General features: G+C 34.4%; 1 protein-coding gene across 1 annotated transcript; it reads right to left on the bottom strand.

Annotated features, from left to right (window-relative positions):
- Window positions 1-6,298: 6,298 nt before the first annotated feature.
- On the bottom strand, window positions 6,299-16,877 carry LOC147078005 (deoxycytidylate deaminase-like). The gene is made up of 5 exons (XM_085961065.1): window positions 16,710-16,877; window positions 13,622-13,777; window positions 13,452-13,540; window positions 8,730-8,943; window positions 6,299-7,691 (listed from the first exon to the last, which is right to left on the bottom strand). Exons 1-5 carry the CDS (start codon window positions 16,730-16,732, stop codon window positions 7,571-7,573), a joined length of 603 nt encoding a protein of 200 aa, XP_085817191.1. The 5' UTR covers window positions 16,733-16,877; the 3' UTR covers window positions 6,299-7,570.
- Between the last annotated feature and the right edge of the window lie 319 nt (window positions 16,878-17,196).

The raw sequence follows: 17,196 nt of genomic DNA, 5'->3' as shown, positions 1-17,196 counted from the left end.
AACTTTCTTGTCGAACTGCTCAGACTTCCTACTCTTTGGTTGTACATTCTGAACTGAACAACACTGTCATCAAAACTTGATCCTATGATTCAAATTCTATCCATTTTTGACATGAAAAGATATGGAATAAATCTTTCTACAAATTTCATGATTTCTTGTTTATTTTAAATGTTAAATATGTCTATACAATTAACTTTTTTATTACAGAGAATCAATTTGTGAAAAATACCAATATACTTTTAATTTCTCCCATGCTTGTGTGATAATATGCACTGCGTGACTGTGACTTTATCTTTAACTTAAATATAACATATTTTATCAAACAGTGGCGAAGAGTGGTGGAGGTAAACTTTGGAGATCCGACATAAATAGTGCACACTAAACTTTGTCAATCATAACTTGTTTGTTTTCATTTGACTAAGAATACAATTTGCAGACGGTGTTGGTTAATTTTTAAAATTCAATTAAGCCCTGTCTAAACTAAACCTTGAGAGATGGAAAATATCTATCATGGTTTGGCTTAAGGCAGGTTTTAATTGAATTTTAAAAACTAATTAGCACCATCTGCAATTTGTATTCTTATTGTGCGCTATTAATTAAAATTCAATTAAACCCTGCCTAAGCCAAACCATTAGTCTAAGCATATGCTGCCGTTGTACTGTCGGTACAGATGGCTGCGTGACGTGTGCACATTTGGATGTGTTATTTTTATCTTCACTTCACTGTGCTGCAAGGACCGCGCCGTCTGCGCGCCAGCATACGCTTAGCATTATAGTGGAGGTAGACTGTGGAGAACCAACAAAAATAATGCACTCTAAACTGTCAGACATACTTATTTGTTTTCATTGGACTAAGAATACAAATTACAGATGGTGTTGACTAGTTTTAAAATTCAATTAAACCCTGTCACCAAACTATAAGGGATACATTTTTTTTTAAACACTACAACAGGCCTATAGGCCCAATAGTAGTTTAAACAGTAATGTATTTAGTAATAGAAGTGAAACAATCACAAACACCCAGGCTTTGAGAAAATCACATAAACTGTGTCCTCACCAGGTCGAACCCGCAGCTCCTGGATAAAAGGCCAGCGTCTAACGAACTGCACCACGAAAGCCTATTTTTCTATCTCTTATGGTTTAGTTAGGCAGGGTTTAATTGAATTTTATAAATTAATCAACAATTGTAATTTTAATGTACACTACTTATGTTGGGTCTCCAAAGCCTTCTTAAGTAACCCTAAATCAAAACAATGATATATTATGTGAAACAGATTGCAAAGTAAAATAGTTAATTCAATCTTTCATAGTCAAATCGTTTGATTGTAGTTAATTGTGTGGGAAGTCTTCTTCCGCATTGTCATGTTATCTATGGACACCCTAAACAAACAGTGCGAAGTTCGTGGTCTATCTGTTATGAGTTTAGGTTAGTATGTCTTCATCATACTCGACAGATTGAAACTAATATTCATTTTAATTAAACAAATGTGACCTGTCTTCGTTGGGTATCACATTTACCTTTGATTGCATGTAAATGATCCATCATTGATCACTACTAATAATAGAACGATGATAAAAAACAATGACTAAATATGTCTCAACTTATATACCAACAAACTGAATATGTAATAAACCCCTGTCTTATATACATATTGTATTTTTACCACTCGTTTGATGATCTGTCAAACAATTGTTTATAAATTTGATACCACTAAAAATTGCGGTTGCGGTTTATATTCTGATATAACCGTACTTATTGGTGAATAATAGATTATGTTCAAAGTGAAAATCTATAATATGAATATGTACAATCAATCATTGTGTCCATGCACCAACATAATATGTTGGATGGTGGGAGGAAGAGATGTCTCCAGAATGGATGTAATAAAGTCTTTTATACCATCAATAAATGAATTGAAAATACAATGTGTTTCATTAACTACTGTATGTACGTTTGATGACGTCAATTAAACTTTTCAATTTTGATTTTAACACCGAATAGTCTTGTGCATGCTATTTACTTGCACTAATAGTGTGTATAAGCTATCGCGATATAATAACTTTGCTGTTTATACGTAAAAGCGCCGACTGTCTTCGCTAATATCATTCATGCGTAAGGGAGACGCATTGTTGTCATTTTATGGTGCTATTTGACTAGTTGTGAAAAATTGTAAATGTTAAAATCCTTTGCACAGTGTAGTTCGTTTTTTTCTGGCAGGTTCGCTACTATCGTTCTACTGCGCAGACGCAAATTCCAACTCTTGCGTGCAAATTCATAAGCCTCTCAACTTTTCAACTTGCACGATAATTCGTGTTTACACATGCCTTGTTATAGGATAGTACATACTGTCAGTAGTAAATAAAAAAGGAGAAAGTTTGTCAAATTAATGAAAATGGGTAAAGGTGTATAATGTATATAGTAAAAGAAGTTTAACAATTGTATTGCACAATTATTAAACATAGAGTGCCAACTAAATCAACCGATAAAACCTGAAATATTTAATACAATTAATCTCAGAGCTTATTAGATTCGGCTTTCTGCCAACTTAACCCTGTGTAAAGAATGCTTTATAAATCATTTGTCTACCTCAAATAAAATGTCATTTGTAAACTCGTTGAAATATTAAATTATAATTTTTGGGCGCCTTGAAATATGTGTAATTACAAATTAAATATAACAGTAAAAAAATAAGAACACAGCTTAATCGTTAATAGTGTTATTTAATTACACAAACCATTGAAATTTAAAAACATACGGAAACAAATTTTTAATACAACTTTGAGGATCGTTTACTTGGTATGGAACATAAGAATATCTTTTAAGATGTAGTAATTACTTAGCTTTATGTTATGATGGTTGGAATCCGCCTCCTTGTCGTCTCGTCCGAAAGAAAAAAGGCGTCATCTTGCTTTTGAAACTGTCTCTATACTTTAACCAGTGACATCCGTCCAGCTCTGATACTATTCCCGGAGTGATGATATTCTGGGCGGAAATAAGTATTGTTGATGGGACGCTTTCAAAAACGCGCGAAGGAACCTGATTGGCCCCTGTCATTGTTTAAGAAACAAGGTTGACACAAACTTTAAACAAGGTTGTGCCAAATTTTGTTAATTAAATTAACATTTTTTTTTTTATATCTGCGTTTTAAATGTAGCCATGTTACGTAAAATGTAACATGACAAGTTCTCTAGGAAATTAGTAACATGAATTTGATGGAAAAGATTGTTTATTTTGAATAATATTACATAGCAGCTTATACTTAAACAGTAACAATTCAATTTGATTGAAAATAGCAAGCTTTATTAAATATTACCTTATATATCTAATTTGGTTAATATCCTAATAATAAATGCTATGGTAGATGATGACGGATGACGAAAAAGGTGTTAAGTTTTCAATTTTATAAATATTATATTATTCAAGAAAAATACAATAAATACATAATACAATTTAAAAAGTAAATCAATGATGCGCCAAACTACTGTTTTAGATAACTTCCTGAGTGACATTTTTCAATGTTTTAGTTGTCAGGTTACGTAACAGTGTGCTTATTTGTTTTCATTGAACCGAGAATACAAATTGCAAATGGTGTTGGTTGTTTTTAAAATTCATTTAACCCATTCCATGTATACGTGTTTTCACACTAATTTATATGTACCTCTCTGCAGTACGTTTCTTGAAAATGTTTTTGTTCTCCGTCACTCACCACGCTGCCATTATAGGAACACTGTGCCGAGACATAAGAAGTGTTAATAGTCACAATACAACACACTTTATTAACCACATGGCCTGTTTGTGGTTGGGAAACGCGTTAATTATAAAACAACTTAATATTTCGAGTCACTTAATATTAAATTTAATAACCTCACATGATTTTTAAAAAACTAAATACCGGGTAGTCCCAGAAGTACCCGACCTGACGTATAGATGGCAGTTGTTTGAAAATAATGACCATGCTCAAAAGTACCAACCTTATAAAGCTTAAGTTTGAAGTTTGACGACGCTATGTTGTTCAGTAATTGTTTGTCAGCCATCAACAGTGAACGCTTTCAGTGAATTTGTAAACATGGAAAAAATTGGTCATCGTTATGTGATACAATACTTTTATTTGAAAGGCTTCAGTCCAACCAATATCAAAGCGGCGTTAGATTCTAGTCTGGGGCTGTCTGCTCCTTTGTTTACAAAAGTAAAATATTGGGTGGCCAAGTTTAAACGAGGCCAGACGAGCTGCCAAGACGAACATCGCAGTGGTCGACCAAATATGGTGAACACTATTACTCACAATGGAACAAAAACAGCATCTTGAGGATGTTTCAATCGAGTGTTTGGCGAAGTTTCACGGCAATAAAGCAGAGTTTTTGCGTCTATTCATAACCATGGGTCCATCACTTCACACCTGAGACGAAGGAACAGTCAAAACAATGCATTGAAAGGGGAGTATCGGCTCCAAAGAAGGCGAAGACAGTTCCATCTGCAGGCAAGGTCATGGCGTCAGTTTTTTGGGATGCGTAATTTCCATTATCTTCAGAAAGGAAAATCAATCAACATATCGTGGGTATTCTGCGAAAAAGCACTAAGTCAAAATTTTGCAGTTGTGACTTAATGATGAGGTAATCTTATTAAGAGTACGCTCTATAGTCTACAAAGACACACACAGACATATCTATAAAACTGGCGAAGATAATTTATGTTATAAGTCAAAAAGACATACATCTATTCAGAGAAAAGGCACTAAAGGGACTTGGTGCATTTGCTTCTCTCATTCTCAGGCTATATTCACAAAATTCTGCGTGCGAAACTGCACTCAGTCATACTCAAAGCAATATCGCAGAAAGGAATTTGCCTTTTATATATATAAAAAAAGCTAAGACCGCCCAAACTTCAAACTCGATTATCTCAAAACTAGTATTTTTGACTTAATGCTTATTCGCAGAATACCCACGATATTATGCAAACTTATTGCAGTGTTTGAGTGATAAAATCAAGTAAAAACAACCGCATTTGGCGAAAAAGAATGTTTTGTTTCATCAGGACAATGCATCAGTTCACACATCCGTTACCGCGATGGCCAAAATCAATTAGTTAAAGTTCGAATTGTTTCCTCACGCACTCTATTCGCCAGATTTAGCCCCCTTGGATTATTCTGTTTCCAAACATCAAAAAATGACTCGGTGGTAAAAGATTTGCCAACAATGAAGAGGTGGAGTCTGGGGGTTGATGACTATTTTGAGAAGCTCGACGATTCTCACTATAAACAGGGTATCAAAGCTATTGAACATCGCTGGGAAAAGTGTATCAACCTAGAATGAGACTAGGTAGAGAAATAAAGAATTTTTTGTGTTTTCTTTGTTAGGTCGGGTACTTCTGGGACTACCATTGTATTATGAAAAAAAAAGATATGGAGCCACAAATTTAAAATTATTTAGAAAAGTTATAAATTTTATAGCAAGGACTTAACGTAAGGCATAGTGCTACATCACACGTTTGACACATAAAATGAGAGTTTCATTGTTTTGGTTGGCTTTTTCATATTCCCGCAAACATGACGTCTTCTAGGTTTATCACTAGTTGGTGTCGGTGGAATGTATTCTGGCATATTGTGTTGTGTGGCAGTTTTGGGCAATAAACATATCAGACCATCGCTAGTTGACGGTTTGGGCTGGGGCGTACGTGACACTTTAACATTGTATTTAATTACACTGAGTTGGAACTCAACCAACGTTTTTTTGTTACGGCTTATAAATTTGTATAAAATATAAATCGATCATCAAATCAAATCAAATCAAATTTATTTATTTTACATATAATGAACATAACAAATTACAAATTCAAAACGTTCACGACATGACATAAAATAAGTGTTAATACATAATTTTTAGCTAACCGGCAACCGTGGAGTTTCCACTCTCGACACCCATTCTTTTATGAATGAGTGAAGTGGCCAGTTATCCGCCCTCAAAACAGTGTCCGTGACATCAGAAGGGATACCTACCTTGAAGGATGCGTAGTCCCCCCTTGATTTAATTTTCACGACTGTGAAATCAGCGGTACATAACTTATTTAAATAGGTTAAAACATCAGCCGTTGTTGTATCTCTGTGAAGCGGGCAGATGTGATACTGCTTCACAACAGTTTTCGCTCGTCCAGCGAGGTTTCGCACAATGCACAAGTCGCTAAGCATCATGTCAGCTTTGTCGACAGTCCCCATATTTTTATTATAATAACAGCACCCGGCAACCTATGCTACAGGTGCCACTAGGTGGTTTAGAGATGTCGTAGTATTTTAATTTTTTTTTTTCGCAAATTATATTTGACCTGTGAGGTATTGCCAAGGGCATTTTACGGCAGCCAAGAGGTTGGTTTGGTAAGGCGGGGTTTAATTGAATTTTAAAAACTCAAACACTATCTGCAGTTTGTATTCTTAGTTCAATGAAAGCAAATAAGTATGACTGACAAAGTTTAGTGTGCACTATTTATGTTGCTTGCATCTCCACAGCCTACATCCACCCTATAACAATCTATAAAATAGCAATGGTGTTGTTATATATCAGGAATATTGTTTCCATTATAATATAAAGTCAATTTCATACACAAATACGTATTACGTAAGTCAGAGAACATCACAAAATATAACACCATAAAAATTACTTATCACAAAATTAAAATGTTTAGTTATTGGTATATATGGGGTATAAAATACATAAATTTTTTTTCCATAACTATAAGAACATTGCATAATTTCAACACTAATAGTGCCTGTACACGTGCAAGGATTTACTGGCAGAAATAGTGCGTATCTTAAACCATCGTGACAATAACTGTTTACACGTAAAAGACCTGACTGTCTCCCCAATCTCATTCTTCAAGAGTAAGCGAGAAGCGATGTTGTCATTTCATTTCAGTGAAAATCGGTTAACCTCAAGATGAGGATAGTTCATTTTTTCCCGGCAGGTTCGCCACTATCGTTGTATCAAGATCAAATATCAGATCAAAAAGATCCCTACTATCGCATGAAAATTCAGAAGCTTCCAAACTTTTTTGATTCATGCAACTGCAGGATAATACATGTTTACCCATACATTTTCTTGTTATGGCCGCGATAATACTTAGTGTCAATAGTAAATCCGTGCACGCGTAAACGGGGTATAATAGTATCTCTGTATTAATTCATCATTCCGCCACTTTCACTCCATAACCCATTGGAGACAGACAGAAAAGGAGAAAAAGCTGGACCAACGACCAGATTAAATTTTGTAGTAAATGTAACAAGAGTTTAGTAACACTGCTAGAACTTATATATTATTTGATTAATTTAAATATTTTTTCAAAACTTTTGTGCAGGTGTTCGAACACTTGTATTCATTTTTTTTTTAAATTATGTTAGTAAATTTGTAAGGTTTTAAGAAATATCTAAAATTAAAAAATAAAACATTTTTATCAAGGACAAGGATTGTCCAATCACTTGGTGAATAGCGGCGTTAAATTGTGCGCCGATTGTCTCCAATGGGTTAAACAGATTGTCAGAATCGTAGCAAAAAATCCAACTTCACATGGGACCGTCGATCCTGGATTAAAGATTAATTGGATCATTCTCTATATTATTTAATGGCATATGTGGCGATTGGTTCGTATTATTCCAATCTATCTCACTGAAATCAATCGTTATTTTCATATTCTTCGGAACATATTTCCTGAAAAATAAAACAAAAAATATGAAACTATAATTTTGTGGATAATATAGTAATGATATGGAAGGGAATAAAAAACTTAGGCTGTAAGAGCGGAATGCACAATCTAAGATTACGATCCTAAGGATAAGTCGCCGAAAAGCATGACTTAACTATAGACAATCCTGAGTATAGAGTTAAGGAATCCTTAACCATAGACTACTTTTGTTATGAACACGCTCCCTTCTGTATTACCATTTACCACTGACAGCTGCTGTCAAAATGAATTCGCATATCTATAAAACAGTCCATGCACTCAAATTCATTTAACAATGTATCTCAATATTGATATTGATAGTGTTAATTCGTTTGGCATGTACTTGCAGAATATTATTTTACTTTTATACGCCAGCCCGCAGAAATACAAAATGCCAGGTGAAGAATGACACTTGACGCTAGTGTTACCATGTTAAAAAAATATCTTGCGGTGCCTGTGGAATTACGTATAATGACTTATAACGAAAACATAAGAGTATTATAATTAAATATTAATATGTATTTATAGTTATTGCATTTATAAAATGCAGTTATCATATTTTTGTCATCGTTTAACAATTATAAAATAATTTACCTAAACTATAGGAAAGAGAATTTTTAAATATGGTATTATTTTCAATAGAAATGATCAAGGACAATGTTTCTGCATAGTGTTTTCTGCTAAGGAAATTTTAGTTATGACAAATGTTTCTGCATTCCGCTCTAAGTATGTATATTTAACTAATATACTTGCTTAAAGCTTAATATTTTGGTGCTGGGGAAATACATTCAGTTTACCGATGATTATGGATTATAGGTACCTTAAGGGCCCACATGCTCAGCGTAGGTCAAAATGGAGCTTTTATGGTATATTCAGAGCATAACCCTGGACATTCCTTAAACGTTGTAGATAATCTATTTATATAATTTTGAAATTAATGCGCTCGGTCTTAAAGGTCGCAGAGTGCTGACCCCAATACAGCATTGAGCCCGCCACCATACGAGTGATTGTTTGATGAGTCTTACCAATATTTCACGTTAGCTGAATTCAGCATCCTTTTTGATGCAATTGTCTCAATTTTGTGAGCATATTTGTCGGACAAGTAGACGACTTCCTTTATTCCTGATTGAATAATAATCTTGGCACAAGAGTTGCAAGGGAACAGTGCCACGTAGATGGTGCAGTTTTTCACATCAGCAGAATTTTTGTTCAAGATTGCATTCATTTCTGCATGGCAAACTGCAAATAACACACAGAACTGCATTACTTATTGGCACATAGATTCCACAAAACAGGGAAGCAAAAGGTCTCATTGCGGAAGACATTCTGTTTGATATCAAATTACTATACATTACACAGATCGGTGGTGAGGGTGGAGGTATTCTATGAAGATTCAATATAAATAGTGCATACTGAACTTTGTCAAACGTATTTGTTTTCATTGAACTAAGAGCCCAATGCACAATAATTGTGCATTTACGCATATGCAAATTATTCGTACTTACCAATTTTTCCTTAAGGAACCGAAAACCATGTGGTAACTATAAATTAAAGAGTTATGAACACGTCGCCTTCTGTATCCATACAAAAACGAACTGTCATTTTGAAAGTAAATTTTACGGAAAAAGGTAGGTCAAGTAAGCAGTGCACTTTACCACTGACAAGTGACAGATGTCAAAATAAAATTGCGTGTCTATATAACAGTACATACGCACAATCGCACGTGTGGAATATTCATTGTTATAGTATTACTAATTATTGCACTTCAGCCCAAAGAACTATGTCAAGATCGATAAATGTTTCGTTTGGCGCTTGATACTAATGTTACCATGTTAAAAAAATATCTTACGGGGCCTGTGAAATCACATATGACTGATAACGGATACATAAAAGTATTATAATTAAATATTAATTGTGTATTTATAGTTATTGCATTTATAAAGTGCAGTTGTCATTATTATCATCGTTCAACAATTACAAAATAATTTACCTAAATTATGGAAAAGACATTTTTTATATATGGTATTATTTTCAATAGAAAAACAGAGTGAAGCTATTTCAGATCGGGGAATATATATTCGCACAATTGAATAGACTGTTTTCACAAAGCGCTGACAACATTTAAAAAGATGTTCGTCACATAGGAAATGGATTCACAAATCAACTACAACTCTCAAATGATCGATTTGCACTAAGGAAAAAGTAGTCTTCACGTATCAATATACTATTGTAACTAATTAATCGTAAATGAACACAAACACTAAGAAAAATAGGTTTAATGATTTTAATCAATATTTTGGCAAAACATAAGTATGTATTAGGTACCTACTTTCAGATTCAAATAATACTATAAGTACCTATTTAAAAAGTGACGTTAATTAAAACTTAGGTAATTGTGCCGCATATGCCGTCATGAGCTTTTATGTTTTTTTTTTACGAAAACAGTTTATTCCATGTAGACAATTATAATAAATACCCTTTTCTGTCTGCGCATAGGTTTTTCGATCCAATAATTAATTGTTAATTTAAAATTTGAAATGCATCATTATCACAAACTAAGATTATATTAGGTAATATTAGGTTGGGGTAGGTTAGGTTAGGTTAGGTTAGGTTGGCGAGGAAGCAATGACGCTGACAAAAATGGTTCCTTCCATGCTGGAGAACGCTGCATCATGGTCGGCGTGGGTGGAGTTTGCATTGTCAGTGATGCAGAGCAAGGAAGAGGAGGAAAGATCCCGGCGAGGGGAGGAAGAGTAGCGGCATAATATAATGCAAGGACATAGCTGCCCTCCTGAAGCAATGCATAAAAGCGGATTCCGGGAGAGCAGCTGGGAAGAGGAGGGGGGTTTTAGTGGGTAAGAATCCCACACTACTACCAGTCAGTCGCCGCTGACTGCTGGTGGTGTCTTGAAAAGATTTCCCCCCGCCGCAAAAAAAAAAAAAAAAGGTTAGGTTAGGTTAGGTTAAGTTAGATTAGGTTAGGTTAGATTAGGTTAGGTTAGGTTAGGTTTAGTTCAAAAAATATACTTATACAATCTCATGACGGCATCTGCGCCACATTTACCAAAATGTATATCGATGAACCGAAAAAGATATACCTAGGTGGTGTTATTTGGTTGTAGATTTACATCAAATAATAATTTTATATGAACAATAGCAGCACGAATATATACATATTTATATTACTGCGTTAAACATTAATTATATTGACACCTAACCATCATTTTTTCGATTGCCTTCTAATAAATTGTATTGCTGCTACAATTATTAGTTTGACATTTGTTAATTTCTACTGTTTCTTTGTGCGACATATTATTTATCGGTGAAAACAATTTTACAAATGTGTGCAGTTGTCAAAATTGAGTGAATTTATATTTACAATGAGTGATTTATGATTTTTGTTTTGTGAAACAAACTATTTTATGTGATTTCATTTATTTATTTGTGAAATCATTTATTATGTGTGAAAACTACTTTCCAAATGTTAAAGTTATTTTTTTTTTGTGAATTTTGATTATTGCATTGTGCGATTAATTCCCACCCTTTCAGATCTGGTGGACCATAGACAACTCGATCATAACTATGACAGGCTTTCTGCATAGTATTTTGTGCTAAGGAAATTTTAGTTATGATAGACGGTTGTGCATTGGGCCCTCCGAATACAATTTGCAGATGGTGCTGGTTAGTTTTTAAAATTCAATTAAACCCTGTCTAAACGAAACAATAATACAGTCGAACTTAGTTATTACGATAAAGATGAGACTGACTGTATTTGCTCGTTATATCGTTATATAAAATTTTTCACACCACGTTCTATTTAACACGTTGATCGCCATGGGGGTCACTGGTGACCGGCATTGGATTACGTTAAGGGGGCCATGGGGGTCACCGGTGACCGGCAAAGAAGACCTACCTTAGAGTTGTTCTACAGCGCCGGCGGGCACTCGTGAAGTGAATTTTTCGATACGCGGTGACCGGCATGGCCCTTCTGTATATTACTGCCACTTGGCCTGAAAATATGTCTTCCCAGTCACAAAATATAGGCTCACTAATGTAAAGAATGTACATAATGAAAAAAAAAGTTTTCCTTTTAAATTGTAAACGTGTTTTTATTGATATAAAAATAAAAATTAAATAGATTATAAAAATGTAAGTTATAAAAATTATGTAAATAATAAAAAAATAGAATTACAAAAATGATTATAATGTATGTATACGTATATTTCCAGTTTATGTGTATCCAGGTATTATTAATTATACTACCCAATTTGAAAACTTTTATTCCGTATTTGTGCCTTTTCTGTTTATTATACTATCTAAATATAATTCGACCTCGAAATGGCACCATGCTCTCGTCAACACATATTGACAGGTGACCGGCGAAATGGCTGGCCCGGCGCAATATAATAAATTAACTTGTTGGGGCCGCGATGGACACATGTGGCCGGCACATCATAAAAACCAATATTTACGTAAAAAAATCATCAAAATGAAAAAAAACATTATATTCTTTCATAACCTATCAAATAATACCTTAGAAACAAATAATCATTTTTTAACTATTTTATGTAAAACTGGTTGGCGATCAATGTGTTAAGCAAAGAACATGAAAAATCTGAAAACCATCGTAAAAATCCCCAAAACAAGCATGGCATTCATAAACTACAAAAGAAGCTGTTTATTGCAATTAAGTGCTGAGCCACCGGCGCTGGTAGGTACCTACTGACTTTACAAAACTTGGAATTTTTACATGCAATTTCAACCATATGCGTGGATACTTTTTCAATGTTGTCGGCGAAAACACCAATTAGGTACTTAGACACTTAACTAGTGTCATAAAGACCTACAAACTTATCTGGAGAATGAGATGGGTTAAAAACTACCCGATCACGACTTGTAACTGACAAAATCTAATATTCGAATGACGTTTTTCAATATAGCGTCCTATGGTAGTTCGTAGTTCCATTTTTGGCCATTCTCCAGATAAGTTTGTAGGTCTGTAAACGTAGTTCGATCCCGGCGGCATCGGTCTAGTTAACTCCCTGGTCAGATTTTATTGCTTAGGGAAGAAAATGTTGTTTTTAAACGCTCAATACATTAACAGTTTTGCTCGGTATACCCGAGAAGTAGCTCGTAATAAAAGTGAATAAATGTATGGAGAAAATCATAAACTATGTTAACATTTAACTATGTAAGATGTGTTTTCAAAATTATGTATGTTCAATACAAAGAATGTTATATTTTTAAATCTTGTGAATTATTCGTTGAATAAAAAAATAGTTAACAATTAAATAAATGAAATATTTATATTATAAAAAATACTGTATTGGTGACAACAATTTGATGTCCGGTAAATTGTACGTGCAGTTCACCGTATACATTATTGCCGTCAGCTTTTGAGCATTGGGCATCGAATAGCATTGAGAGCAAATAATGCGTTGTTCGCGGAGCATTTGACCGAATGATCATTGTGTATGTACATGTTTTATAATTGTGGTGGGTAACAACTAACACAACAAAAACAAAGAAGCTGCATACTTCGGCCATATTTTCAGCTATGAGAAATATGATATGTTTTCACTCATAATGCATGGAAAGTTACAGGACAAAAGAGGCGTAGGAAGCATTTCTACTAGTATAATCTATGCGCTGTATTTCTGACGTGGCAAAAGACACAGTGTGTGACTTTGGACCAAGGAAAATTTAGCGGCGATGTGTTTGCAAAATTATAAAGTTGTAATACCAACCATACATATATTTATTGTCAGAATCGCATTCAGCATTTTTACCCCAGGGGTATTCATCGTCACTGCATCCGATCGGCATTCCATTGTACCTGAACAAACACATAATAAAGATTATCTCATTTAGCGAAAACATCAATCGGTCTAAAAATCTATTGTCCATTAAATCTTACCCCACTCCGACAATTTTTTTTTCTTCATTAACAACGCAGGCCCCAACTTGTGAAACGGGATCTTTGCTGCGCTTCGCAGCCAGGAATGCGGTCGCCATAAAGTAATCATCCCAATCTATAAAATTTCGCCGTTTGTCTTGACTTTTTTTCACAGGACTAGAAAAAAAAAAATATATACACACATTATCGTATCTTTTACAAGACGCACCCTTATATAGCCTGTACATGTGCATGGATATTCTGTCAGCAATAGCTTGGAAATTAAACTATCACAACAATAACTGTTAACACGTAAAAGTGCTGACTGTCTCGCCAATCTTATTTTTCAAGAGTAAGCGAGACACATTGTTGTCGTTGTGTGATGCCATTTGACAGATAAGCGCACGTATTGCGAACTTGGACTATCACATGAAAATGCAATCTTGCAACTTGCCCGATAATGCGTGTTTATATTTACATTTTATTGTTATGGTCGCAACAATGTATACTGCCAGCAGTAAAACCATGCATGTGTAAACGGCTATTACTCTTTAAATATTAATAATGATATTAAATATAACCATTTATTACGAAGATGAAACTTATACAATGATGATAAACAGCAGTACAATATTATTTATGTATTTCGAAAATCTGTAATATCATAAAAAAATTGTCGAGTTTGAAAATTCTTCAGTTTCAGGTTTACATTTGAACTCAGTATTATTGATCTCGGCCTTTTTCTATTTTTCACAGTGGAAATAGGTAAAAAAACGTGTGTCTTATAATCGATGCAATATGGCAGGTACATCCAGCACATTGATTAACCGGTCGATTGCTGAATGGATTTTGGTTGATCGATAGGAATTGAGTTGTAATAAAATATGATATAAGTAATTGAGTTTACCTCTTAACATTTACCGTTACTACACTTATTTACTTCCTTAACCAGCTTACGAGAAAGTCATTTTAAAATTAACCATGAGGAAGCCGGCATGACCTTGTCGTATCACTTAATTTGTATTGCATCACTAACGGCCTGCCGCAGGAGTATGAGAAACAGAAGATGTGATTCCCCGAGCTTTAAATTGACATGTAGTTCCTCTTACTGTCATGTAATAGGCTTTTGCACAATATAAGAGTAAACAATGGGTGCTGTGAGTGCTCAAAAGAATACAAAAACTTTGCATTGAGCATTTCTTTGTTATGGTGAAGGATACGTAGTGTTGTTTAATCTGTAACATCTCGGTGTCCTCAGCCAAATATAATAATGTTTGTTTAAGATCATCAAGCCTACTTAAATTGGACATACCTGCAATATGGTAATATAGGTAGGGTTGCCAGAATTGCCAAGCATTGATATGGGACATTTAAGGGCTAAATAAATGAAACATGAAAAAAGTGGGTAGGTAATGGTTAATTTTACTTTATTGATAAAAAATCGATAAAGTTTAAGCAATCTAATAAAATAAACATGTAAAATAAGAAAATAATGCAAGGCTAATCCTTTTTAGGCAAAATTTCAGCCCAGTCATATTTAAAAGTTGATTTTAGGCCCTCCTCTCACGGAGCAACCGAAATCTGACGGAACTGAAACTAAAATTTCAACCAGTATCTAGCTAATGTATTTCAATGGCGGCTCGCTGACGGCGATACTGGAATCTCTGTTACAAAACGGTCGCGAAGAGACGCGACATGCTAGTAGCACGGTCTCTCAAGTTTCCAGTCACCGTAAAACAGTGGTACCAATATCAGTACATTCGGTGAAAAATCATATTTTCTTACCAAAATTGGTAGCACTGTTTAACAAGCATCATGCTATAAAAACCATGACAATGCAAGACGTCAAAAGTACAAGATAAGCAAAATTGAAATAACCTTATTGTATTCGAGTAAATGCAGCAGCGTGCGTGTTGTCAGTTTTTGTACAAAACCGCTGATGGTCCAGTTTGACAGTTTGAGGTTATGTGATTATTATTTAAAGTGGGTTTCAGTAGCGCCGTGTGCGAAGCATCACATTGGTCAATTTATGAATTCTATCACCAACCAGTTCCGTCAGATTTCAGTTGCGCCGTGGGAGGAGGGTTTTACCATCATTTTCTTCTTTCACATAATAATTATAAAATTGGGCGCAAGTCATTCATCTTTAAAATGACAATTCCTCTTTGGCATCTTTTATTACAGGTATAAAAATGGGGTTACTTAATATACTCGATCTGCGGGAGAGTAAGCAATTATTTATTTTATTACACACATGTGAAACAAACAAGCGTCCACGAGCACTGACAGTTGAGACTGACTCATAGATGGTGAGATATCCGTGATGCCACCGCGCAGAGTTTAGGGAGAAAATGGGACAAATAGTAATACGAGACTGAGTAGTGAAACGTATGGCAACGCTAAATATAGGTAATGTCATTGTATTTGGTTTTTGTGGTAATTATGCCGCAGATGCCCGCATGAGCGTTTATATTTTTTTTTACGAAAACAGTTTATACCATCCTTCCTTTTTCTGTCAGCGCAGATGCTTTTCGATCCAATAATTATTAATTTAAAATATGAAACTTTCATACATTTCTATGCATCATTATCATTCACTAAGATTATATTAGGTTGGGGTAGGTTAGGTTTGGTCTTAAAAGAAAGGGTACAAGTCAGTTATGGGGAAGCCAGCGGCAAACACATTTTGAAAATAACCGATATCCTGGATTATTTGTTAGGTTGGGTTAGTATAGGTTAGGTTAGGTTTTCATTCTTGTAATTCATGAGTTTTGCCAAAATCGGCTATGACAATTAGCGCGGTTCCCGCCTGGCACATTTACCAAAAATGTCATGGCTTCTGACTCTTTCAGCAAAATCTAATGACACACCTAGAATCTTCGAAAACTACAATGTTTATTTTTTACAGGGAACTGATGTATGTCGATGGACCAGGCATAATCTTACTTAAATAAATAATCGTTTCAATAGACTCGATTATGATATTGATGTATGATCAATTTATATGTATAAATAAATTATGTTACCTAGTAACATGCAAGCTCTAAACAATGTCAACACTTAGTTGATAACCTATATTTTACTTAATATTATTTTAAGATATGCTCACCTGCTAATCTGGAGGTTTTCCATCGTGTATAATTCTTTTATACGTATATTACGGATCACGAATATAAAGCAAGATGGTTGGACAATCTAAACTCAACAAAATTGTTTTGTTAGAAAAGTAGTAAATAATACTAAATGTCACTTCCCAAAATGTGAGTGAAGGAATGCCGACGACGACATGCCAAATGCCAATTCCCGCGCTTTTAGTTTTAACCATAGACAATAAATACGAAGGATCGTGGCCAGTGTTGCCATATTTTCTATGTGGTATAGTACCTACGCGTTGAATGACGAATACTTTTCTGCATTTTCCAAAAATTACGTGTATTTATAGTAATATCAACATTACCCTTTTTAGACAAAAATTCAAATGTTAAGTAACTAACGTTTCGTTTTCTTAGACGAAAATTGAAATGTAAGGTGATTAGCATCTCGTTTTTTTGTTGCAAAATATTCAGATGTAAGGTGATTAACGTTTCGTTTTTTAG

Source organism: Rhyacophila brunnea, unplaced genomic scaffold (assembly GCF_057557595.1).
Source record: "Rhyacophila brunnea isolate RB1 unplaced genomic scaffold, BYU_Rbru_1.0 scaffold_12, whole genome shotgun sequence".
Classification (NCBI taxonomy): domain Eukaryota; kingdom Metazoa; phylum Arthropoda; class Insecta; order Trichoptera; family Rhyacophilidae; genus Rhyacophila; species Rhyacophila brunnea.
Note: the sequence above shows the minus strand (reverse complement) of the source record. Positions and strands in the feature narration are given on the sequence as shown.

Excerpts from the sequence above, each read along its gene's own strand:
- LOC147078005 (XM_085961065.1), bottom strand. The coding sequence starts at position 16,732 with ATGGAAAACCTCCAGATTAGCAG. Across the intron at positions 13,778-16,709 it reads GAAAACCTCCAGATTAGCAG|TCCTGTGAAAAAAAGTCAAG; the intron begins GTGAGCATATCT and ends TTTTTTTTCTAG. Across the intron at positions 7,692-8,729 it reads TCAGCTAACGTGAAATATTG|GAAATATGTTCCGAAGAATA; the intron begins GTAAGACTCATC and ends TTTATTTTTCAG.